Genomic DNA, 25304 nt, shown 5'->3' with positions numbered 1-25304 from the left:
AATCCAACTAAGTGGGCAAAAGAACTGAAAAAACACTTCTCAAAAGAAGAATATAACAAATATGTGAAAAAATGTTCAACATCTCTAGCAATTAGGGAAATGCAAATCAAAAATCACATTGAGATTTCATCTTCTACCAGTCAGAATCACAATTATCAAGAATACAAACAATAACAAGTGTTGGTGAGAATGTGGAGAAAAAGGTACTTGCACACACTGTTGGTGTGACTGCAAATTAGTGCAACCACTCTAGAAATCAGTATGGAGATTCCTTAAAAAAACTAGGAATGGAACCACCATATAATTCAGCTATCCCACTGCCTGATATCAAAGATATAAAATCAGCATTAGCAACACACCCACTAGCCAGACAATGGAACTAACCTAGGTGTCCTTCAAGAGATGAATGAATAAAGAAAATGTGGTATATATACACAAAAGAATATTACTAAACCATAAAGAAGAATGAATTGAGGCCTTTCCTGGTAAATGGATGAAACTGGAGACTTGTGCTAAGTGAAATAAGGCAGACCCAGAAAGTCAAAGGTTGAATAAGTTTTCTCTGATAGAAGCTAATACAAAATAAGGGGCAGAGGTGGGGAAGGCCAGGAAGGGGTATTCCATCAAACTAGAAGCAAAATCAGTGAAGTAAAAAAAAAGGAGAATGAGGGGGAAGGAAGAGGGACTGGATAAGGGGAGAATTGAGGAATGAATCTGACCTAAAGTTTCTAAGTGCATATAAGAATAAACCACAGTGAATCTCACCATTATGTATATCCACAAGGCAGTAATTTTTTAAAAAATGCTATAAGTAAATAGCAGAAAGGTGACTAGAGGGAGGAGAACAGTAGGAGGGAGGGAGGAGGGAAAGGGGAAGTATTAGAGACTGATTTAGAGCAAATTGTATTCTGTGCTTTTACAATTATGTCAAAATGAATCCTAATGTTATATATAACTAAAAAGAACCAATAAAAATTATAAAAAAGGGTTAGTTGTAAAACTGCAGTTATGATTATTTTCTAAATAAAATATGATTTAACTTCATAAATACAATTATAAATATATTATAGACTCAAATCAAGTTTTCATCTGAAAGAAATGAACTTAGTTGTCCATGATTTAAAAAATCAGAAGTGACCAAAAAACTAATTCAATATACTTAGGTATTAAATATTCTTCAGAGTTTAGATATCTGAAAACAACTAGAGAAAATAAACTATTCATGAGCAATATTTATGAGTTTGGTCTATGGCTCCAAAAAATAACAAAACAGAAAATTAAAATATTCCTAAACACAGTAACTCCACACAGTGGAGAAAAATGAAGATTCACATAAATTATTATATAAATCATACTTTTCTGTGATGTAACAAACTGTAAACAATTAATTTATTTTATGTAAGTAAATTTCTCTATCTTTTCTTTAATATAAATGTTCACATTTCCAAACAAAATAATGAGTTTTAACAATGATAAAAACAAGTTTTAAAAGATTGTTATTTGGTTTTGGATCAGTTATTGGACATTGACAGACAAAAGCCACATACAGTTATATGCTCAACAAGACATAGCCTTGATTTGCCATTGTTACAAGCAAAGTGTTAACATTACATAAAAATGTAAATAGTGAGGGCAAACAAAAGATGTAATGAAGAAAAATATTTCCATGGGAATAGTGCTATGGTTCAAACTTCACATATAAAAATAAATACTTATAGAACTATTAAATATTACAGTACTTAAAATTGAATCAATCCTTCTTCCAACTATCAATTTTTAATAATATAAGCCAAGAAGGCCAATGGTCTGCTTTAAAAAAAATCAGAAATCATAGTATGTGGATTTCATGATTTGTAAAGAAAAGAAATTAAAGTGAAAGGAACCTAGTAAAATAAAACAAAATTAAGATTGAGAATACTATCGTACCGATTTCCATGGTCCCCGATGCCATGATACATCATCAGGGCAGGCATGAACATGACATTGTATCATACTAGGCGGCTTGTTTAGGATTTCACAGTTGTGCTCTTCTGACAGTTGGCCATTGGGAAACTGGCATATTACAAATCTTGATTTTATTCCTCCTCCACATGTTTGTGTACACTAAAAATAAGAAGAGGAAATATCAAGCCTATGTGACTTTACAGAGACTGTTATTCATTCTTGAAATATAATTAGTAATGCTAGAGCTTAAACATTTATTATTTCTAATTATCAACATTTCTCCCTGAATTTAAGAGTTTTAATCCCATGATTATAAAAACTGACAGTTTCTGCGACTTATTAGGAAAATATTTCAGTAAGGTATGAAGTCTATAAGATACTATTTGCAGGTTATGACAGAAACAAAACTGATTTACCTAAGTAAAGAGTATCAATTATGAAATGTATGAATTATAATCAATGAATTATTATGTAGCCATGAGAGCTAATGAGATAGGTCAAATTTTATAAACATGGATATATATTTAATACATTTTATATAAAAACCAGACAGAAAACAGCATGTATAATATAAATCTGTTTTTGTAACCTATACAGAACAAAATTCTAGCAGTAAATGTACCAAAATGATAAAAGTTTGTATTTGTTTATAGTTTTCCTATGATTTAAACTTTTAAAATGAATATACCTACTAATACTGTAATACTAAAGTTACTTAATTTTGGAAAATATTAAAGTATATATGAAACACGTACTTGATGTTTATTAGCACCTAGCCAAAAGTATGCCTTTAAGCAATGATTTCCAATAAATTCCCTATGAAGAAAATTACATAATAAAAACAATTAAGCAAAAACATTTGACTAATTAAATTAGCTGATTTATTTTATTCATCCCAAACTAACATACATCATTGTTTCTTATTCTTTCCCATTCAAAATAAGGGTGGGATTAATATTCAAAGTGACCATTTTAGAAATTATCTTTACATTTTCAGTGCCAAAGAGCAACGGGGCATGATGAAAGTGCTTAATAATTGAAAATTATCTAGCTTAAAGGAGAAAAAATTCATCAAATGAATGACTAAACAATAGGAGTTAAATATGGTCTACATATTCACTTTGTTTTCTATTTATATCAATCCAATTTTCTAAGATATTTGAATAATAATGTACAAAAGTTAGAAAGATATTAGTAATTCACAGTCATACTGAGTAACATAGCAGGTTCTATTTACAAATCTGGAATACACGCTTTCCGTCATGAGTGAGTGACTTACACAATGAGAGAACACCTAGTAAAAGAACAGGGTTTTGATCTTTCAATTAAGAAAAATATTTCTTTCCATATATAGTGAAGTAAAATTATCCAGCAGTATGAGATAATGAGGTAATGTCAAAAAGCACTTTACTTTAGGTCTTCAGATATGTAAAATTCTCCACAAATTTGGGGAATCTTATGACTTACTTCTCCCCAGCTTCCATAGTTCCAGCGTGGACAAGGTCCCGAATCACAGTGCTTTGATTCTGGGGGTTTTGAGGCTGCATCACAGTAACTTGCACTTTGTCCATTCTCATCCTGGCAGACCACAACCCTACGCTGGAGACCTCCAGCACAGCTGCTAGAACACTGGCCAGAAGAAAATAGAAACACACATGAACTGCAGATTCCACAATGTGAATTTTCATGGTGGAAAAAAAAAAATCATGCCTTGACTCAACCCAAAGCAAACTTTGAATCATGAAAATCTGACAAAAACACTTAAATTTTACTGAGGGCTTCATTAAAATTTGTCAATGAAAGGTAGGACTTTCAATTATGCATTAGGAAATAATCTTCCACCTTCATCCTGAATGTTAAGTAAAAAGGAATTACAGTTTTAAGATTAACTGGGAAGAAATTAAAAAACAAAAACAAAACAGTGTTATGTCACTTGATTTTTACCTTGGTATTTTTCTTTAATTTGTATCATTAATATCATGTAAAATATGAACTACAATCCTACCTTTGGTAGTTTACCATGATTTTACCCTAGTTTATTCCATGTCTATCACAGTAAGTTTTTGTTTTATTTTTTTCATAAACATTTGTAGTCTTACTTCTTAAAGGGTTTTCTCTTATTTTTATTATAATGGACCCTAATCAGATTATTTTTAAGTGCATTCCTTTGTAATCATAATATCACATTAGTCTATAATTCAATAAGAACTCTGGGGAGTTGTAGTCTGCATCAAAAATGCTTAATCCATTTAAGATTTAAACTATTGATCTTCAGATAAATTTAGCATTAAAAGCATTTGATGTCATTATATACAGATCTGTTAAAGGGCTAAAACATAACAAAATTACAGAAATAATATAACTCAATAAAGAACAGCTTACTGATCCCCATGGTCCTGTTCTCCATTGGTTTCCTCTGATTGACAGATGGACCCCCTGATTTTGATTATCTTCGGGTTTGTGAGTTAATGGAAAATGCCTGCCTGGGAAACGACTTGGCTGCTCAGAAGAACTAGGAAAGTGGCTGTACATGGGTGGGCAGGCGGCCAGGTTACAATCTTGTTCTATCAAGGGGCGAACTTCAGGGTCACAGTAATTCTCATCAATTGGCTGCTGGTGGTTGATGCATAAAACTTGTCGAGTTGTTTTTCCATGGCCACAGGATGCTGAACACTGACGAGAAATTTAGTCAACATTTACTATGTAATACACTTCATTGATATTATATAAAATATCATATATTATATTTAAACATTTCACTTCCTATTTTTTCATGAGGATACTTACAGGTGACCAATTTCCTGCTTGCCATTCTCCACAAGGGCTAAAGCAGACAGATATTTCAGCAGGTCTGGGTAAGTGTGCACAGTATGATTCATCTGCTATTCCATCATGAGCATCACGACAGCTTACATAGCGGGCTTGATTACCTCTTCCACAAGACACAGAGCACTTAAGAAATCAAATAATATTGAAATGTTAGATAGTACCTCTCCCACTTTCCTTAACCATAGCTGTTACTCACATTTCTAAAACATCAAGTTTCTTGAGAAAACATAAATTAGGAATAACATTACCTGGCATCATCTCTCAATCAAATACAGATGGGCAATAAATATTCCAGTTTAGATCATAAATTTCACAGATATAAAATTTGAATTAATATAATGTTTTGAAATACTTAGTTATATTTCAAAATTAAAAATGCTATGTAAGGGAATCTTAATATATCATTAAAATAATTTAAAAGACTTAATTCAAATTTAAGATTAAAGCAAATGATAATCCTAAATACATTAAAACTTTCAGTTCAGAAAAATAACATTAAAATGTCAGTAGTTTAACTAAAAGTTGATAAATGCCTAATAACACATCTGTTTCTTATAACAACCTGTGACATAAGTATCATTATCCTCATTTTATAGATTAGAAAATCTATAAAAGGCTCAAATTTCCTGCACATAAACACAGGCTCTTGAAAGTCAGAGCATGAGTTAGCCATTAAATGACCTATTTCTAAACCCTATACTTGTTCCATACCATCAAAATACCTGAGAATGAATACATACATTAACTTAAGCAAATCTGTCCCAAACATTTTGCTGGTGTCTAAAGACCTCCATAAGAAATACTATATCACTTCAATAAATTCACTTACTGGGGTCCAAGAACCATGTCTCCACTGTGCTACCTTTCCCATAGGAACAGCTGGTAACGACGTAGCCCCAACATTGGGGACAATTGGGCAGGGAGTAACTATACAGTCCTATTCAAAAGAAAAATAGATCTCAAAGAATATCATTTAATTAATCAACCACATTTAAATTCATTTTGGCATTTCATTGTCTCTATTAAATATCTAATTCAACAATAGTTGCATACTAAGTCGCAAATAAATGATGTAAAGAATTTTATTTTCAAAAGTTCAAGGTACTTCAAGTGCTAGCAGTGGACAGTAAGACTGAATATCCATATTTGGATCATTCCATCTGATAGTTGAAAACTGAAAGAGCAAAGTCCTTCAAAAATACCACTAGGCTGAAACATTCTGAAAGTACAGAACTCCACTTTAAAAAGGCAAAACACACTTCAAAAGTTCATAATAATAGATCTTGTTATACAAGCACAGTTCAAAAAATGGGAATACACAAGTTAAATGAATAATCCACAATAATACACAAGTTAATGAATAATGAATAATGGCAGATAAAGTGTAAGCTATGTCATAAGAAAGCTATAAGAATTTCAAAACCAAGAATAACAAATTCTATTTCATGCACACATTTTTAAGGCATAGAAGTTTAAGTGGAAAAAGTACATATAAAAATAATTTGAACATATTAGCAATCCTCCTGATAAATAATAAATATTTTTATTTATAATCCACAAAGATTGCTTCCTTTACCTGCCTATCACCTGGGCGACTGGCCCCTTGACATTCTCTGTCATCTAATACTGCACTAAAGAGCTCGCTGACACATTTAACAGCACGTATCTGATACCCAAGTCCGCAGGTAGCTGTGCACTGAAAGATAAAGATAAATAGATATCAAAAAACATTGTTTTTCAAAAATTACATAAACTTCCATTTTCTTAATAAATATATAGTTAATAATATACTTTCAGTAGATCTTCTTATACAAGCACTTTATACCAGATTCAAAAGAAATTATTATTCAAATTAATAAATTCAATCATCATGCCTACTTATTTAAATACCTTATGTAGACATTACTAAAATACTGAGGTTCACAAAATGTATATTATTAATATAGTTTTAAAAGTTATCATGTAAAAAAATATCAGTAAAGGCCTGATATTTTGGAGGCAGAGTCAATACAATTATAGAAACAAAATACTTTCAAACTCTATGTATGTATGTCACTTAATACACTGAAGAAATTTCAAAAAGATATAGAAGAAAGAGGTAAGAAGGTTTCCATCAACTTTGGTAATCTTCACAGGATACTATACTACCCACACTCATCCAGTCTGATCACTGCTCACTTTGCAGCTTCCTGGTTGGCTATTCTAACAATGCCTATTCTAAATATGGTAAAGATGCCAACGTAAGCACAGAATGTGAAAATATTTATAGTTTAATCAAAGCTAATAAAAACATGAGATTTGAAGACTTTCATTTAACTAAAGTGAATCCAAAAGCAAAGCTGAAATATTTACCATAGCAAAACTAACAGTAATGTCAAAATTTTGCATATACTCACAGAACTCCATGGTCCTACTTGCCAAGAAGCACATGCGTGAAGCTCACATGGTCTTAGAGATTCAGGTTTGGTACTTGGATTACAGAAGCCATCACTCAAGTGATCTTCATTCAGTTGACACCAAACCTGCCGCTGCTTTGATCCTTTTCCACATGTAACAAGACACTGTAAGAAGTCAACAGGATACATTACAAAATGATGCAAGGATCAATTTACATATTAAAATACAGCTGTGAGACCATTTCTAAGTTCAGTGTAACCCAAATCCTCTAGAGACATCTGCTCCCCAAGTATCACTGAAATGTCCACTAGTCCTAGAAACAAAGATACAAAATTAACCTTGGAATAAGTATATATCGAGGCCACTGCACTTTCTTATAAAAATAGTTATAGTTGTAGATTAGACATCAGCAAATGTTATTGATAATTTAATTTAATAACTGTAAATAGTTTAAGGATAGCCATTTAAAAAATTTTACTGCCTTTAATAAAAATATCTTTAAATGATAAAGTTAAATATGTGTGAATTTTATAAAGTCTTTGATGTAAAGTTTCCTAACACAATATTATAATAGTTCTAAGCCTCATGTTTTTAATGTTACCTCACTCCACTCACTAGCAACCCAAATGGGACAGGAAAATTCATTGCAATTCTCTACAATCATTCGAGGCAGCTCTTGACATTCTCTGTCAGCAAGACGGTGGCCAAAGTTGTTTACGCAATAAGATTCTCGAGACCGTTCTCCTCCTCCACAACTCCTAGAACACTGATTAAAAAAAAAAAAAAAAAAAAAGAAAGAAAGAAAGAAAAGAAAAAGAAATTAAAAAAGATGACTTTTGGAGATAAAAAATTAAATTGTTTACAAATATGTATTTCAGAGAAATTTAATATTCAGTTAGGAAAAAGGAGACAACCTTCTTTAACCAATAATTATTATACCTGAGACCATTCTAAATAATGCCATCTTGTTAAGACACAGTCACCATGGCATGGCTCTCGGGTAGGAGGTTTAATTTGGTCACTGCAGTCGTGGTCATTTACTGGAACAGTCTGTCCTTTATGGATGGAGTACTTCATGCAGTGGACATCCAAGGATCTGTATCCTGAACCACAGTGGGATGAACATTCACTTTTGCCAATGACGTGCCACCTAGAAAGAAAGGATAATGTGCTATTAACACAAATTTAAAAGTGAATTTAGAGAAACTCATGCATGAAATTCAATTTTAAGAATTCTAAGAGCTAACAGAAATGCAACCTGAAAAGATGTAAAGATGTAATTTCAAGAGATTATATAGCTCAAACTTTCAGATTACAGATTAAAAAAAAAGATTATCTATTCCAATGGTACAATGCTTGAAAATTTTTCTCTTTTGATCAGAAATTGTACTTTTTTCCATATTAAATCTTAAGTTGCTTCCAAAATATATATAAATGAAATATCTAGTTAAAGCTAGAGACAGGGCACCAACACTACATCTACTGATATTATCCTGACACTTGATAGTAACTTTGGAGGTATGTCCAAGGAAGTACAAGTTTCAAAAGCATTTGAAAACACGGGGTTTAGATCAAGATGACTCAAGTAGTTAGTGGCAGATTTAAGACTATAACTGAAGACATCAGTTAGTCTGATGTTAGTCAATCAAATAGTCTCTCCGTTTGAAAACCTCTGATAGTACTTTGATACGTGAACAGAGAATATCTGGAAATCTGAACACATCAATAAAGATATAGTCCTTAAAAACTGGCAAAACCGTTTTTGTAAAGAATATCACACTCACTCATTAATTCATTCCAATCTCTATTTAGACATGTTTGCAGGGAAAATATTTATTATAAGCAAAAATGCTAGTTATAGCCAAGTTATCTCAATTACAGTCTAGTAAGCAATCAAATTATGAGTATCCCTGTATAAAGAAGCACAGAATTCACAGAGTTCATTTCTGATAGCTTCTCAAGAATGTCATTGTGTTTTATGCGACTTAAAACAGGCAATTTTACTACTGGGCTATGTATATAAAAAACAGACATATAAATTCATATCCTTCAATACTGAATGTAACCTGCTACGATGCAAAAATAAAAAATGAAAAACTGGAAGATTGTTATTGTTACTGTTCTTAGTATTGGTCTGTTACCAATCATCCAAGGAGGAAGAAAGGATAAGAAATTTAGATTAGAACTACAAACTTTCCTGCCATGATCTACCATAATGTTGCTTAGTATCTAATGGATTAATTACTAAAATACCAGGAAAATTGATACAGTCTCTAATCCATAAAACTTATAAATTTAGTGGTTCATGAGTTCAATGCTAATTATAGGATCAGGCTACAGATATGTTGTTCTAGATCTTTAAACCATGGCTTTTAGACAAGAGTTTACTTATATTTATTTTACAGGCAAAATGACTTCTAACACAGTGTAGAGACCTGGGTAACTGGTATTCAGCCAGTAATATGAATAAAAATTCAGTTACATTTCTGAATTTCACCACACATTAGTGAATCTGAAATTTTATAATAGAGACAGATGATGGGTATTAGTGATATGTCCACTTTATGTTAGGCACTGTTTTATATTTATCTCACTTATTAGTTTAGTTGCATTTATACAGTAGTTATATCACACATTATTTCCTTTTTACCTTAGTTCACAGTCTGTATTGCACTTTTCAGTCACAAACAATGGGTGTGGCAACTGGTCACAATTTTTATCAGACACAATCACATGATCACTCTTACGTATGCAGATAATTTTTCTTCTACGAAGACCTTGACCGAAATCAAATGAAAATTAAAAATGAAATGAGAATTTACATAAGTAGAAGTTCCTTACTTATTTAAGTCCACTAAAAGCCTAAAGGATGTAGCTAAGAAAGCTAAATTTTCAAGACTTACATCTAAGATATGCTAGTATATTAATCTAGTCAGGAATGACTTTTTATAGTAAGTAAGCTGAATTCTAAATGATTGAGGAGTTTGCTTAGTGAAGAGGAAAAAGGAAGGTGGGACAGGTACAGAGTAGAAAGAAATTCATCAGGGCCAAGGCAGAGATTGGGGGAAATTGAGTGGCTAGGGACAGTGCTGATTCTATGTGGTACATGATATTATTGTTTCCCAGTATTTGCTTTCCCTATATATGAAGGGAAGTGCCCATTTCTGGTTGCTACAATGTCATGGTAACTTCCTGTGGGAGAAGATCACTTCCGTCTCTCAATTGGCATCAGCCTTATGCTGATCAACTAAAGTGGATGAGACCTATTCCAGCGATTCTCAGGCAAGGGCTGCTCTTTCAGCCTGGAGTCATGAATGAAAAGACATTGACAAAACAATAAAAAGATCAGTGGTGTCACAGGTTGTAGGGGAGGAAGGCAAGATGAAAAGGTGAGCACAGGGGATTTTTAGGGCTGCGAAACTTCACTGGATGATACCATCATCCATATATTTGTCAAAACCTATAGAATGTACAACACAAAGAATGAATCCTAATATAAACTATAGGCTTTAATGCATAAAAATTGGCTCATCAATTATACACATGTGCCAAACTAATATAAGATGTTAATAATGGAGGGAGTGAGTAAAGGATGCACAGAGGGAACAGAGAGGGAAGGGACAAGGCAGAATATTCAGCCTTTCTATCCAGTGTTTTTCAGTAAACCTAAAGATGCTCTACAAAGTAAAGTCCATAAGTTTTTAAAAAATGACATGGATGCAGTAATAAGTTGGAGCAGAGCCATAACCAATTAGCAGCAAAACATGACATGGGCAATAAATAAACCTTCATCCTAAACCATTGAGATTGGTGGCTGGTTGTATGCAGCATAACAGCAAAAGTAAACTCAGAGAAATGGTTATAACATCCAGAATAGTCTGAATTTACATTTTCTGCAATGAAGAGACAGTAAAGAGTTTAAGCGGTCAGAGACATGATCAAATTTCTGTTTATAAAGTTCTACTTTGTACTGCCAGTTGACTGAAGATGAACACATATGTTTATCTCTGATCTTTCCCAAACTCTCTTTAAAATAAAGAATTTTGAAAAGGCATATGTCTAAAAGAACAGGGGAAAAAGGAAACACAGTAGGCAAGATGAGAATTTTTTTAAATATGAAAAGCAGATGGGAATAGATTTTTGACTGTTGAGGAGATGAATCCTAAGCCTATGAAGGTAGAGAATAAATAAGGAAAAGCCCGTGCATGCCACAAAATCCAAAATTCAAAAGAAGTTCGGGAATCAAAGACACCAGGTTTCTCTGAAGAGGTGAATGTTGTGAAGTGTAGGCCAGAAAAATTAATAATTGATTGAAAGGTACTTATGAAGAACAGTTAGATGACTACCCTTCTAGCCAAGAGCGGCACTGGCTAACAGAAGCCACCTGTGTCACTTGGCATTTTCTAGTAGTCACATTAAAAAGTAAAGAGAGGCAGGTGAGATTAATTTTAATAGCATTTATATTTAATCCAATTATCTGGAATTTTAATATAGCACCAATTTATAAATTATTAATAATACATTTTAAATTCTTTTTTCCCTATTTTTTCCAAATCCAGTAATAATTCACACTTACAGCACATGGACTAGCCACAGGTGGACAGCATAGCTCGAGGAAAGGAGAACTTGAAGGAATAAGAAACAATACAGGGAAGCCACAGCACAGCAGACTGAAATGGGGTGATGAAGTAAGTCTCCATAGTGAAAGAACAGATCCCAGCCCCAAATCTCCATCCACTGTGGCCCCAAGATGACTTCTATTATTCCCCACCCCATTATGACTGTCAGGAGATGGGAAAATTCGTCTCTTGGGCAACTGTTTAACCCAGAAAAAGGATCAACTGACAACAACATTTGGTTCTTCACCCCACTGACAAACAAAAGAGCCTCTCAACCATCCAGTTATTCTAGAACAAAGCCCCTGGTGGACGCATCTGACACATGTAGAACTTTCAATTAGCATCTTGATACTTCCTAAATATGAACAAACAGCCAATAATCATTGGAAATTCTAGGAAAGCCACTAACAAAAGAGAACAAAAGAAACAAAACCACAATAGAACTAGAATAAAACCAATATGTCAGAGCAGAAGAAAACTCAAAGACTACACTTAATACCCTCAGAGGCCTAATAGAAGATATTACACCCATTAAATAAAAGTTATGAGAAGAAACCTCAAAACAGTGTAATGAATAGAAGAAATTAGAAAAGAAGTCCTCAGTTTAAGAGGTTGAGTACTCCAATAATAAAACTTTCAGAGAGAAGAGAAAAATGAGTGTGAGGAAATTATCAAAAAAATTAAAGAATGCAACTAAATTTTTCAAGACAAAGAATCAGTGTTTCCAAATTGAAATGACATCTTAATTACTTAGGCAAATACAGAATAAGTAAAATAAAATGAAGCACCAACATCAAGGTATTAACGTTAAGGGGATCCACAAAACTTCCAGAACAGAAAATGCCCCATACAAGGGTAGGAAATTGAAAAACAAGCTGAGAAAACAGTCATAAAACAAGGCTTCCCAAATTCTCAAGGGAAATCGTCTGTTTCAGAATTTGTACCAAAAGTACTGAGCAAGAATGAGAATGACACAATGCAATTTTCAGAGATGGGAAGCCTCTAACATTGCCTTTCTTTCTCAGTAAAGTACTGAGGAGCATGTCCACCTAATGAGGGAAGGAAATCAAAAAGAGGAACTCATAAGACTTAGAAAACAAGGAATCCAGCCTAAGAGAAAGTTGAAGGAAATTTCCAGGATAATAAAGGAGGGACATCTTGAGGTGATGGTCACATAACAGCCCTAAAAAGCAATGCAAACAAATTAGTGCAAGAGAAAAGAGGGTCACAGACAAAGATAAAAAATGTGAAGGAAAATTAAAGCTGATAATATGCTTCTACTACCAGTAAAATGTGTAGTACTGACAGAAATCTTGAGGACTGATGACTTTCAGCATACTGAAAAACAAGTCAACAAGCAAACAAAGTTGAGGAAATGAATGAGAGAAACCAAAAGCCTATACAAAAAAGGAATATACTCACAGCATACTGTGAGGTAAAGAATTAATAGTTCCTTTTTTTCTTGCACATGATTCTTTAAGGTGGTTTTCCTGGTCTGGACACCCCCATCACTTCTTACCAAATTTTCCCCAACCTCCCAGAATCATATTATTCTTTATTTGGGGTGTCTACTGCATTTAAGAATGTGCCTTTATTCACCTGTTGCTTGGCTTTGTCCCCCTAGGTCTCCATGTCCAAGGCCACAGACCAGCTTATTCACTCAGCACTGGAATATCAGCTCCCCAAATTCCAGTTCTCTCCTGTAAAGTACACCCAGGGCCTTCCTGTCAAAGTGAGTCCTTCCTTCTTCTGCATTATCAAAGCCCCTGGTTTCTACTTTAGCATTTATCCCAGCTGAGCTGGTGTCATCTACTACCAAAGCCCTTCTCTGAGACACTGCTGCCCAAGCAGTCACAAGAATGCCTGATCTCATGCAATCACTCTGGGGGTCACTGTCCCAATGCAAAGGACCACAGTTGGGCCTCTTCCTCAATGAATCAGCACAGTTCCTTTGGTATCTGGTCACACCAGTTAACTAAACTGTTCCTCACATTCTCATCATCTGGGGCCACTGCCTCTGGTCACCTCCTTTCTCCTATAGGATCATCTCCATACTGTTCTAAGCTTCCTTCCATCTGACCGCTGCTCTCCTGAATTTTTAAGCATTCTCTATTCTCCATGAAAATGACTTCTCCATTCTATATAAACTTCTCTATATATACCTCAGCTTCAATCTCCTCATAACCTTTTTCTGTGATCATCTCTGATACATACAGAGATATAGTATTGCATTTACCATTTTATTACTATTATATTACTATTTTAAATTAAGATATCTACTCATATTTCTTTTGCAACCACTAGACTTTAAAACCTGAATGCAGAACTGGAGTCTCATTAATAATCTAAAACAAAGCAGTCCCTAGATAATTGTCCTGCATTGAACACGGTATTACACAACTAAGCATCCAAAATTAAACATTACACAAAGACTCTAGTCTTTCTATTTGCTGTCCCTACTATAAATCTCTCTGCCATTTCCTCTCTGCTCCTTTCAATTAATCATGCCACTAATACAAATATATTTTCTCAGAGCTGGGGAAGGTAAATGAAAGAATGGTTGATATCTCAACACTGAAAGAGGGAGACAGGTTTATAAGAAAGAGTGTGTGGAGGACAGTAGATGAGAGGACAGGTATTTAACTAGGAAGTGGGATGCAAGTAAGTTAGAGAAAATTTCTGCAACTGCAAAAAAATTTTAAAAAAATAAAGAGAGAGAGAGAGAGAGAGAGAGAGAGAGAGAGAGAGAGAGAATGAAAATGTGAAAATGTACCAGGAACAGTAGAAAGGGGTAGTTTTAAAAACAGGGTCTGTTGAGTAAGAAACAAAAAGAGTGAGAGGAAAAGTGAGAAGAAGAAAATAAAACTGTACACTTTTGTATGCCTGTGTGTTATGTTTATGAAAAGAAGGAAGATTCTATAGGCAACCTAACTGGAAGGAATCAAATGATAACAGCATGCACAGTTAAACCTCCATCTCTTTAATACCAAGGTACCTTGACACATTTTGGTGCAGTCTTGCCATGGTCCATGTGCATCCCATGTGAACAGGTCACTCCTCTCCTCCATAGGGATGTTGAAGGAATAGCGTACATCAGGGTTATATAAATTACCCACACATAGCACCTCAATAAAGATACAAAGGAACATACAACTTATAAAAGATACATTCTTCAGACATAATGTCTATCTTTAATAATAAATGCTAAGCACTTAACCAGTATAGATCACTAACATGATTAAAGTGAAGTCTTACTGACCACTGAAGAGTTACCTGTAAAACAAGTTCTTCTTCCAGTCTATCAGTACTGTTAATTCTTTCAATTGAGTTGTTTGATCCACTGTATTCAAAAATAGCTCCTTGTATGTTTATTTCCTTTTTTGACATACTTACAACAAAATTTCCATTTAAAAGAAAATTCCCTTGGGCATCAGATAAGGCTGTAAAAGAATAAAATATTGCTCATGAAGTCATAAAGCAAACCAAAAGTACAGAAAATGATTTTTTTAACTTTTTAAAATAAAATCCTGTTTTGAATTCAAAGAATGGAATTGTAAATTAATAGTAAGGATAATATTAAAGAAATAAACCTTATTTTGCTATACTGGGGTATCTATTCTGTAAGCAGGCAAACTTCAGCATGTCAGCCAAAGAGATTAGAATAAATTCACACTACATTTTTCTGCCTGAAAGGGTCATCTTCCCCTATGGGGCACAGAGCGTCAGGAGGGATGTACAAGAAGTGGTCAGGCTGAATGAAATCATGCCCGAACCAGATAGATCAGCTAAACCAATTGTGGTCATCAACAGAAGGAGACAAAGAGCAACGGACTTCGGCAACACTCCATTTACACTTGTCTTGGAAAAAATGTATGAAGCTTTAACTCTAGGGTCAATATTCTAAAAGGCTATGCAATGACTACACTGTTCTCTATACAGCTGTCTCAATCTTTTTGTAAAGAGGCACTCTATCACTGTTGAAATACAAGTAAATATCAGCTTTTCAGAATAATATTCCTATCATCTCCCTTGCTATTCATGCCCTTTCTTGTTCTCTCTCTTCCATTGATGTGTAATAATATAAGCCCATTAAATACATGCATATTTATTTGTATAATGTATACATAAAAACAACAGTATAGTATATATTCATAATTTGTTGCTTTTTAAATTAAAATTGCACGATGTCTACAATAATGTGGTTGTAAAAAGACAAAAGAATTTAGTATTCAAACAGTTCAAATTATCTTAATTAATTACTTTGTGGTGTGACACAAACTTGTAGCTCAGTTTCCTAAACTGCATAATAAAATCAATACATATTTCTGCCTTAACAGGACCTTAATGAGGATCAAATTTGGAAAATGTTTATAAAGTGTGTAAATGGTAAAATTTATGCTATTTATTTTTAATTTTCAAGAGAATATATAATATTTAAAACTTTACAATAATAAAACTCTATAATAATCAAGTTCTTCTCTTCTTGTTTTACTAGCATTATACTTCTCAGTGGAACAATAACCTTTGGGGGAAAATGTATTTAACGTCCAGAGAACTGTACCAAAACCACATAGTTGACTTACAAATAAACTTTATAATAAATACAATACCCCTCTGAAAAAACAGTCTTGAAGGGATTATTGCAAAATCAGTTACATGTTTCTGTGTATATATGAACCAGCTTAACTGCCTTTATATATTATATTGAATTCAATGAAGAACAAATAACATTCTATATTTATTTTCTAAAAAAGAAATTCCTCTGTGTAAGAATCTGCACTGGATCAAAGGTAGAGAGTCCTATTTAAAGAACCATTGGTTACATTAAATCTAAGGAAAACAAATAAAGCCTTTGTGAGAAAAATTCTACACATTTTGTTACTTTTGATGATGAAATTTCATAAATGTTTTAAAAATCCTTTCTAGTGACTTTATGTTTGTTTTGCTCACTTCAAATCAGACTTTAATATTTGCATTTGCAGTTCTCCTAGAAAGTAACACTTCTAATCTTTTAAACTTGGGAAGAACCTGTGGTTCATTCCCGGGAAGATACAGGTATGTACATTTAGAACCTTAGAGAGACATACTGGATTATTTATCTACAGATACTGTAGCATTTTTCTGTATCTATGCACATAGGTAATATTTTTTAGCAGAAGAAAAAAGTTTCAAATAAATGTAAAAGAATAATATATCAAAATATTTACATTTTATTCTCTTGGGGAAATAAATGATTTGCATTTATTAAGATGAAACTCACAAAACACAGAACTAACCACTTTTAAGTGAACAATTCAATAGCAATTAATACGTTCATAATGTGCAACTATCACCTCAATATAGTTCTAAAACTTTTCTATCATCCCCCAAAGATACCTTGTACCCATTATGCAGTTGTTTCCTTTACATTTGATTTTTGTAATGCCAAATGTAACTCCTAAAATAATCTGTTCACACCAGATTCTCATTCCTTGCTACAAGGTTTAGTTATCTGGGCCAATATTTCATAGTTTATTAATGTGAAGTACATAATTTCTCTACATCATCACCTACTCTAGCATGGTAAATTACAGGTAAGTCAATTTTTAAGATGTTTTTCTGATGGAAAAGTTTTGCAAAATATTCTTTTCATGTTATACCTAAGCAAAATTCTCTAAACTTTAAAGCTAATTTCAAAAATAAATGCCAAAAAGTTGCATAATTACTATTAGCTAAAAGGAAGAGAATTTTACTCTAAACACACAGGTAACTTTAACTGAACATGCATTTGGTTATCTAAAATATTCTTATGAAGAAAAACAAAACAATTAAAAAAAAATTCAGACTGGGGTTGTGGCTCAGTGGTGGAGCGCTTGCCTGGCAAGGGTTCAATTCTCAGCACCACATATAAATAAATAAACTAAATAAAGGTTCATTGACAACTAAATATATTTTAAAAAAACAATTTTTCAGAATTTTGTTAAAAAAGAACATATTTTATGTAGTTTAAGAAGAACATATGCACAGGAGTCAGATGATCTAAGCTACGTAGGAACTGAAACTACATGTTTGTTCCAGGGATTCTTGTTGCCTTCCAGGAATTCACATCAACCACAGACCTCCATGAAATTGCACACAAACCACATATTGGCTGCTGCTTACTAAAAATGTTTACCAAGGTAATTGTCATCTTCTGGTTTTCCGGAATAGCTGTGCTGAAGAATTTCAATGTTTGTTGCTCCTGTGGGAATCTTTACAACGACATTGTAACCTGCAATATAATTTTATAAATGTTAAATTTCACAAAAGCAGATGTCCTAGAGAATATTACTACTAAATGTACGATATAGTCAGTCTCAATTTCATTTTACCTTTAAAAAATGAAACTGATCGTTCCTTTTGAACCTTAATAAGTTACTGAGGACTAGAGAAAAGCAGCTGTTGTCTAGAAGCATATAGAGTTTCAGATTCTTAAAGTTTAACTCTTCCTAATTTTTTACTTCTAAAATTCTCTTCTTTTATTATCATTATTATCATTTTCAGTACTAGGGAATGAATACAGGGATGCTTTACACTGAGTTACATCTTCAGTCTTTTTCATTCTTTACTTTGAGACAGGGTCTAAGTTGCTAAAGCTGGCCTGAAATCTTCTTGCTTGTCTCCCTAGTCACTGGAATTACCGGCATGCACCACCATGTCCAGCATAGAATTCTTAACATAGGATAGAATAAAATTAATATATTAATTGAGCCCCTTAAATGCTCAATTGGCGTATTCATTTTTAAGTGTGACTAATGCATTTAGATTTTCTCCTGGGAAAAATATGAAATTTCAAATGCTATTCACAAATATGAAAGATATCAGTAAAATTGGTCTTTGGTGTGATAATGTTAACAGATACTAAGCAGCAAATTTCATTGCTAAGAAATAATAATAATAAAGAAAAAGCTCAATCTCTTTCATAAGCTTTTAGTTTATAGTATAACCTGGAATCCCTATATTTATTTGCCCCCAACAATCTGGATTCCCTATATCTACCCCCTGCCAAATTCTGCATTGATTTTAAAAGCCTATTAATAAACTATCTATGAGAAAAATTAAATGTTTACTGGAAGTAAATAAAAGTAATACCTCTATGTACAGACCAAATTCAATAAAGAAGAAAAAGAGGGAATACTATACCAAACATACATTAAACAAGAAAAAATATTTTCTTGATACAGAAAAATTCATATTACACAGTTGCCCAAATACTCTCAGGATAAGTATATAATTGATTATATTCTAGTTATATTAATCTAAGTTTTCACTTGTCCTTTCTTATTAAGATTTTCCTCTACTTAATCAATAAGTGAGAGAAGTTGTAATTTTTCTCATTCACTAAAATTTAAAAACACGGGACAAATTTAAAAAGTAGCAGTTTTATAAAAGCTTAAATTTGTGATCCTGATATTAGATTCCTTTGAATAGTCTTGCAACAGCCTTTTTCTATCTCTTTAAGGCAGCCCATTTTAAATATAATGTGATAGATGATTTAAAGAGTCTGCATACACCATACATACATATTAGTTGTAGATTATCAATATTCAAGAATAAATTCAACTCCTCTTCTCTATAAAATATCCCTGTTCACTACTTCACTATTTATGTCTGCTAGTGCAATTTTTCAAGAAAGCAAGCTTGAAACATTTCAAATGCAACAAGATGAAGGTGACCACCAGGGGGCAGAAACGTCGTCAGTGCTATTCAAAACACTGCAAATGACTTCACTTTTCTCCATTTACAAACTGATTAATTCACAGTACAGTTTTTGCATGTTAACTATTTAATACTAATTTGAAATATGTCCCTTTTTTCCTTCAAAAATATACTTTTCAACAGATTATGCTAAGTATGCGTCATTGATTATAGAAGGAGAACAAACTGTGTGGCTTTCATGAAACAATGAATAAAACAACTAGAAAAATATGTCAAATCATCTAATAACTAATGATCATAAGTACCACTAGCATGGGAGAGTATAAAATGTACTATACTTATTGTATAAATAAAAATGTAAATTTTTGAGTTTTAAGTTATACCTCTATAACTGAAGTAATTCACATGTTTAAACACTTATGAACACAATTTAATGCTGAAAAGCACAGTAGTAAATAATACACCTTTACTGTTCAAGGCGAGTTTTAATGTTCTGCTTTTATTTCATAAAAAAGAAAAAAAAATGTTTGTTCAGAAAATTTTAGAATGGAAAATTTTTGAGATATTCTCATAACAATTTTGAGTAAAAATGAAATCATGGCCAAATATCAATTATATTTATCATTCAGATACTGCTTGGGAAATCAAATGTGATGATAATTATTAAATATTATGTTAATGGTTTCATCCTTCTCCTTCAATCAACATTTTCAATATTGATAACATAAACAACAGACTGACCAGGTCAGACCAAAAATAATGTTTCAATGATAATAATTTAGAGCAGGTTTCCTGAAAAATAGTCATAAGTATATACATTTTAGATTACAGGAACAACACTAAAAGCACTTCAATCATTGGGGGACTATTCACACATTGTGGTCAAATAACACTGAATTTACTTTTTCTCTCATAATGCACCTAATTTATCTTTAAAAATTAGATTTGTCTTGGGTGGGTGAATTCATTGATTTAAAAGTGCATCTGGTGTAAGATGTAATTTTCTCATATTTAGGAAGTATTTCTTTCACAATCATTTTGAACTAAGGGTATAGAGTACACAAAACAATAACCATGTGTTACTATTATACCTTCATTATATACTCACTACTAGATCAAGTAAAAGGGAAAACTTGAAGCAAATACACAGCTTACCATAATGGGCACTGTTGAAGACACCTGCCATTGTCCTGCATGAAGAGTTATCTCCACCACACACTCCACATTTGTCTCTCTTGGCCTTGGAGTTTAACACATGATCACATCCAGCTTGCTTCAAAACATAATTAGTACAATTAAGACACTCCTTGAATGTAAGAAATGAGAGCCAGAGGGCTAGAGAGAGGATTTAACAAAGATGTTGACTAAATGTCACCATAGAAGGTCACAATCAAAGTAGCAAAAGTAGTTTACAACCTGTATGAACGTTATGTTCTACCCTTTTAGGAAGCTCACATCATCTTTATCCTGATTCTGAATAGCACAAGCTAACCAGAATCAGCAAACTTAGTGCTTTATGAGTCATTATTAAATGACAGAGAATTGCCTAGTAACAAATCTAATCATATTCCTATAGATAGCATAATATAAAAATTACTTTATTGGAATTCATAAGAATGTACTATGAAGCAGCAAAAGAAATATTTGGTTAGAGAAATAGAAAAAAACTATTGTTATTAAATCACTATACATGTATAGAAACTTCTAGTTTACTTACCCGACACAGGCCTTGAACACAGATGTCGTTGGTTTCAGTTCCACAAGGGGTACCATCAGCAACCCTATCCTTCAACTGGTAGAAGTTAGTGGTTCCAGCAACCCGACAATAGAGCTTACAACGATCTTTTATGGCAACTGTAAAAATTTTAAAAAGTCAATTTTGGGGTGTACAATAATAAAGCCATGAGTTCTAAGGTCTCAAAAAAATTTACACTAATGACATTATAAATACTTACTCCCACTGTACTTGGGAAGCCACCTCACATTAGGGGAAAGACCATTGATGTTGAAATGTTTACCATCAAAATCAGAGCACTGCTTCTCTCGAAAGTCTTGCTTGCCTTTTGGACATGAATCAGTGTTACATGATCGAAATTTCATCCTGCGGCCCACACAGTACTTTCCTCCGTTTCTTGGCCTAGTCAAATTCATTACATTTTAAAGCACATCAGTACAACATTATTTCTGCCATTTACTTCTATAATTGTTCCATTCTTTTCCAGGATCAGGAAAACCACTGATGTTCTACTAACATAAGTTTTTAAATGGAAGTATGTAAAAGGGATTTTAAGCAATTCTCTGACTAATGAACTATAAAAATATCCACCTTCACATGGATGCTGAGGCCTGGAAGGTAGAACCAACAAAAAACTAATGATGCACATAAACGAATTAGAATAAACAAATTAACTTAAAAAAACTGATGGACTTTTTTTTAAGTTGTAAATGGACACAATACCTTTATTTAGTTTATTTAGTTGTTTTGTTTTGTTTTTAATGTGGTGCTGAGGATCGAACCCAGTGCCTCACGCATGCTAGGCAAGTGCTCTACCACTGAGCCACAACCCCAGACCCTCATAATGAACTTCTTTTGTAAAACATCAAAATGGAATTTGTTTACTCTCTGAGGGAAAAAAAGACATGTAATGAATAGCCAAAGACAATAAAAAAGGAAGACAGCATGTTCAAAAGGAAGTATATGTGCATCTCCATAATGTATATACTTCTTCCCACTCAGTTCAAGGAGTTTCATGGTATCAATCTATATCCCTCTCTATTTCAACTTAATGCTGGAAAATAGAAACTCTTCAGAATTTTAGATATAAATATTTTTAGTATAATGTAACTATTCTAAAGTTCAAATGAATTTAGATTTTATTTAGAGTATGTCATATTTCTGCATTAAAATGCTTTTAATAAGACATTGAAAGAATGTCACATTGATTGCCAAATAATATATCATATATACAACAGAAACATTCATTTTAAAAAATCTTTATGAGCTCTCTAAGCTCTTTTATATATTTCAATGAGGGGGGAATATATTTACTTATTCAGCTAAATACAATGATGCATCTACAATGTGAGCAGAGAATGAAAATGTGACACATAAAATTATATAAGACAATAAAAACTACCAACCAAACTATGAATTTTCTCCAAAAGAGCCAAAACTAAGTGAAAGGATCCAGGAAGTTTCATTAGAAATACAGTAAATGTGAAAATGCCAGTGTAACTGTCATTCATATTCAAAAATATTTCCTAACTGATATCAAATCAGAAAACAAATTTTAAAAAAAGAAGAAAATGATTCTGAATCAGTTCAAATTATAAAATTTTATCTATTTATGTTTTTTAAACTCTGAATCTACAAAGATATATAGCAATATGGTTAAAATATTCCAGAAGTTTTCTGAAACTCAGAAACTTACAGACTGACCTCCAGTTTTAGAAGTGAATGAAACTGGTGTTTACTTTCTGGTGCCTTGAGTTAATCTTAATTTACAGTGACATAAAAAAGACATACTCAGGACGATTACAGAGCCTGGCTGTGCTTTTGATTCCACCTCCACATGTTCTTGAACAAGAACTGTAAGGTCCCCATGGTCCCCATTCACCATCTACAGGTCGTGTCTCCATTTCTTTGTTTACACACAGCCCATGGTGGCAGTGCTACAAAAATAACACACAGAGAAATGACTCATGTATATCTAGTTGGAACATCGCAGTTATTATAGTAATATTATCAAGATTAATAGAAGGACAATATACAAACAATTTAAAGTAAACCACTAATAATTCAGAAATAGGATTACATTTGACAACAACTTATGAATATTTCCTGTCTACTGAGTAACCATAAGATCTGTGGAATGCAAAAAGAATCTCTTCCCTTTGAGACTTAGAGGCTCACTGGAAAGAAAAACATAGTAAAATGGAAAATGATGTTTTTTAAAAAGAAGTAACAAATATTAGTTTAATACTGTATATGTTCACAGTTTCATTATTTTACTCCAAGATATCAATCCTCTTTCCCACTCTTTTAGATAACTTTCTGCATCTCATTCATCATCTCAGATGACCTTGTTTCTTACTTTCATTGATAAAACAGAAACTTAGAGAAGAATCTGACCACAATATCCTCCTACTCCTTCTATCCAACCAACAGCATCTGTACCCAGATACTCTCTTTGTCATCTATTAGTGCACATGAAAACTCTATGATACTAAAAGAAGTTAATCCCTCCACCTATGCCCTTATTCCCATCTCTTCTCACTACTTAAAACATTACTCTAGCAATTCTCCCTGCCATCTGTCTTATATCATCATTGCTTGGTGACAGCTAATCAAGGTGTCCTCGCCTGAAACAAGTCTTTACAGTTTGGTAAGCACAGAACTGAGAGTTTAGAAACATTTCTTTAGACACATGATGCTGGAGACCAACCCTAAATCTTGCACATGTTACAGCAAGTGCTCTACCACTGAGCTATTTACCCAGCCCCGCTTTTGAAACTTTTATAAGATTCTAATAGAATAAGTTTATGTTTATTGAAGTAAATAATTTGAAAATTGGCTTGTATTTATTTTTTAATTATTTTAAAATACACATAAAATTATGATCACAACCATTTTTATGTGTACAGTTCAGTAGTATTAAGTATATTCACCACTGTTGTACAAGCATTCTCCAGAACTTTTTCATCTTGTAAATCCCTACACCCATTAACGACTCCCATTTATCCCTTCTTTTGCCTCCTGGTAGTTACCATTCTACTTTTTACTGTTATGAATTTGACTATTTTGGACACCTCTTATAATGAGAATCACATAGAATGTCTTTCTTGCCAGGCTCACTTCACTTGGCATAATGTTGCTAAGAACCATGTTGTTGCATGTGTCAGAACATCCTTCATTTTTAAGGACTATTAGAATGGAATATCATTCCTTTGTAAATTTCCATATATTAGTCCATTTGTACAAGGCTCTAATTCCCGATATTATTACATTGGAAATTAAATTTCAATATGAATTCTGGAGGATCACACATTCAAATCATACCATATGTATATATAGCATTTCATTTACCCATCTCCCCATCCATGCACTCTTGGGCTATTTCTACCTTCTGGCTGTTGTTAATAATACTGCGATGAATATAGGTGTACAAATATCCCTTCAAGATCCTGCTTTCAATTCTTGGGAATTTAGTCCCACAAGTAGAATTACTGGATTATAAAATGACTCTATTTCTAATTTCTTCAAGAAAGGCCATACTGTTTTCCACAGAGAATTTTGGAAGACACTTCTATTTTCTCTTTTTCATTTTATCTTTCTAGTTATAATAATTTTTATTTTATATAAAAGTACCAGTTAATAAATAACCAGAAATTTTGAACAAAAAATACAATCTTTTACTACAGATAGTTTGAGAAGTACTTCATTAGATCATTCCCATTAACATACACACTTCAAAACAATGGCAACAACGAAATCTTTCTTAGCTCTCACTTCCCTCACCAGCTCCAGTACTTTTCTCCAGTCTTATTATTGACTAACGCTCTCTGCCTATGTTCTCATAACATCACCCCAGCCAGGCTTTCATGGCCTTCATGAAATGGGACTTCATGGCCTATTTCTGCATGAACCTGCTCAGGTGTAGGTCATGGATGTCTTTGCACTGCCATAACCAAGGGTCAGTTTTCATTCTCTGTCTTCTTTGATTTACCAGCAATACGTGACTCAGTTAATCACTCTTCCTATCTGATATACTTCCTTTCCTCTTGGTGTCCAGGACCATTCTTAGTCTTGGAACATGCTTGGTTTTCTTTCTTCTTTAA

General features: G+C 32.9%; 1 protein-coding gene across 1 annotated transcript in view; it reads right to left on the bottom strand.

Annotated features, from left to right (window-relative positions):
- Adamts20 (ADAM metallopeptidase with thrombospondin type 1 motif 20) overlaps window positions 1–25304 on the bottom strand; it is a 147511-nt gene that overhangs the window by 63515 nt on the left and 58692 nt on the right. Inside the window, exons 12-28 of the mRNA XM_026401433.2 lie at window positions 22993–23138; window positions 21422–21603; window positions 21184–21320; window positions 20622–20739; window positions 17944–18039; window positions 15063–15229; window positions 14785–14914; window positions 9821–9947; window positions 8110–8320; window positions 7772–7936; window positions 7170–7334; window positions 6350–6469; window positions 5603–5710; window positions 4732–4896; window positions 4327–4617; window positions 3412–3573; window positions 1927–2103 (exon numbers count right to left, since the gene is read on the bottom strand). Of these exons, the coding sequence (XP_026257218.2) occupies window positions 1927–2103; window positions 3412–3573; window positions 4327–4617; window positions 4732–4896; window positions 5603–5710; window positions 6350–6469; window positions 7170–7334; window positions 7772–7936; window positions 8110–8320; window positions 9821–9947; window positions 14785–14914; window positions 15063–15229; window positions 17944–18039; window positions 20622–20739; window positions 21184–21320; window positions 21422–21603; window positions 22993–23138 (2667 nt within the window). The remainder of the gene's footprint in view (window positions 1–1926; window positions 2104–3411; window positions 3574–4326; window positions 4618–4731; window positions 4897–5602; window positions 5711–6349; window positions 6470–7169; window positions 7335–7771; window positions 7937–8109; window positions 8321–9820; window positions 9948–14784; window positions 14915–15062; window positions 15230–17943; window positions 18040–20621; window positions 20740–21183; window positions 21321–21421; window positions 21604–22992; window positions 23139–25304) is intronic.

Source organism: Urocitellus parryii, chromosome 5 (assembly GCF_045843805.1).
Source record: "Urocitellus parryii isolate mUroPar1 chromosome 5, mUroPar1.hap1, whole genome shotgun sequence".
Classification (NCBI taxonomy): domain Eukaryota; kingdom Metazoa; phylum Chordata; class Mammalia; order Rodentia; family Sciuridae; genus Urocitellus; species Urocitellus parryii.
This window is presented reverse-complemented; position numbering and strand designations above follow the sequence as displayed.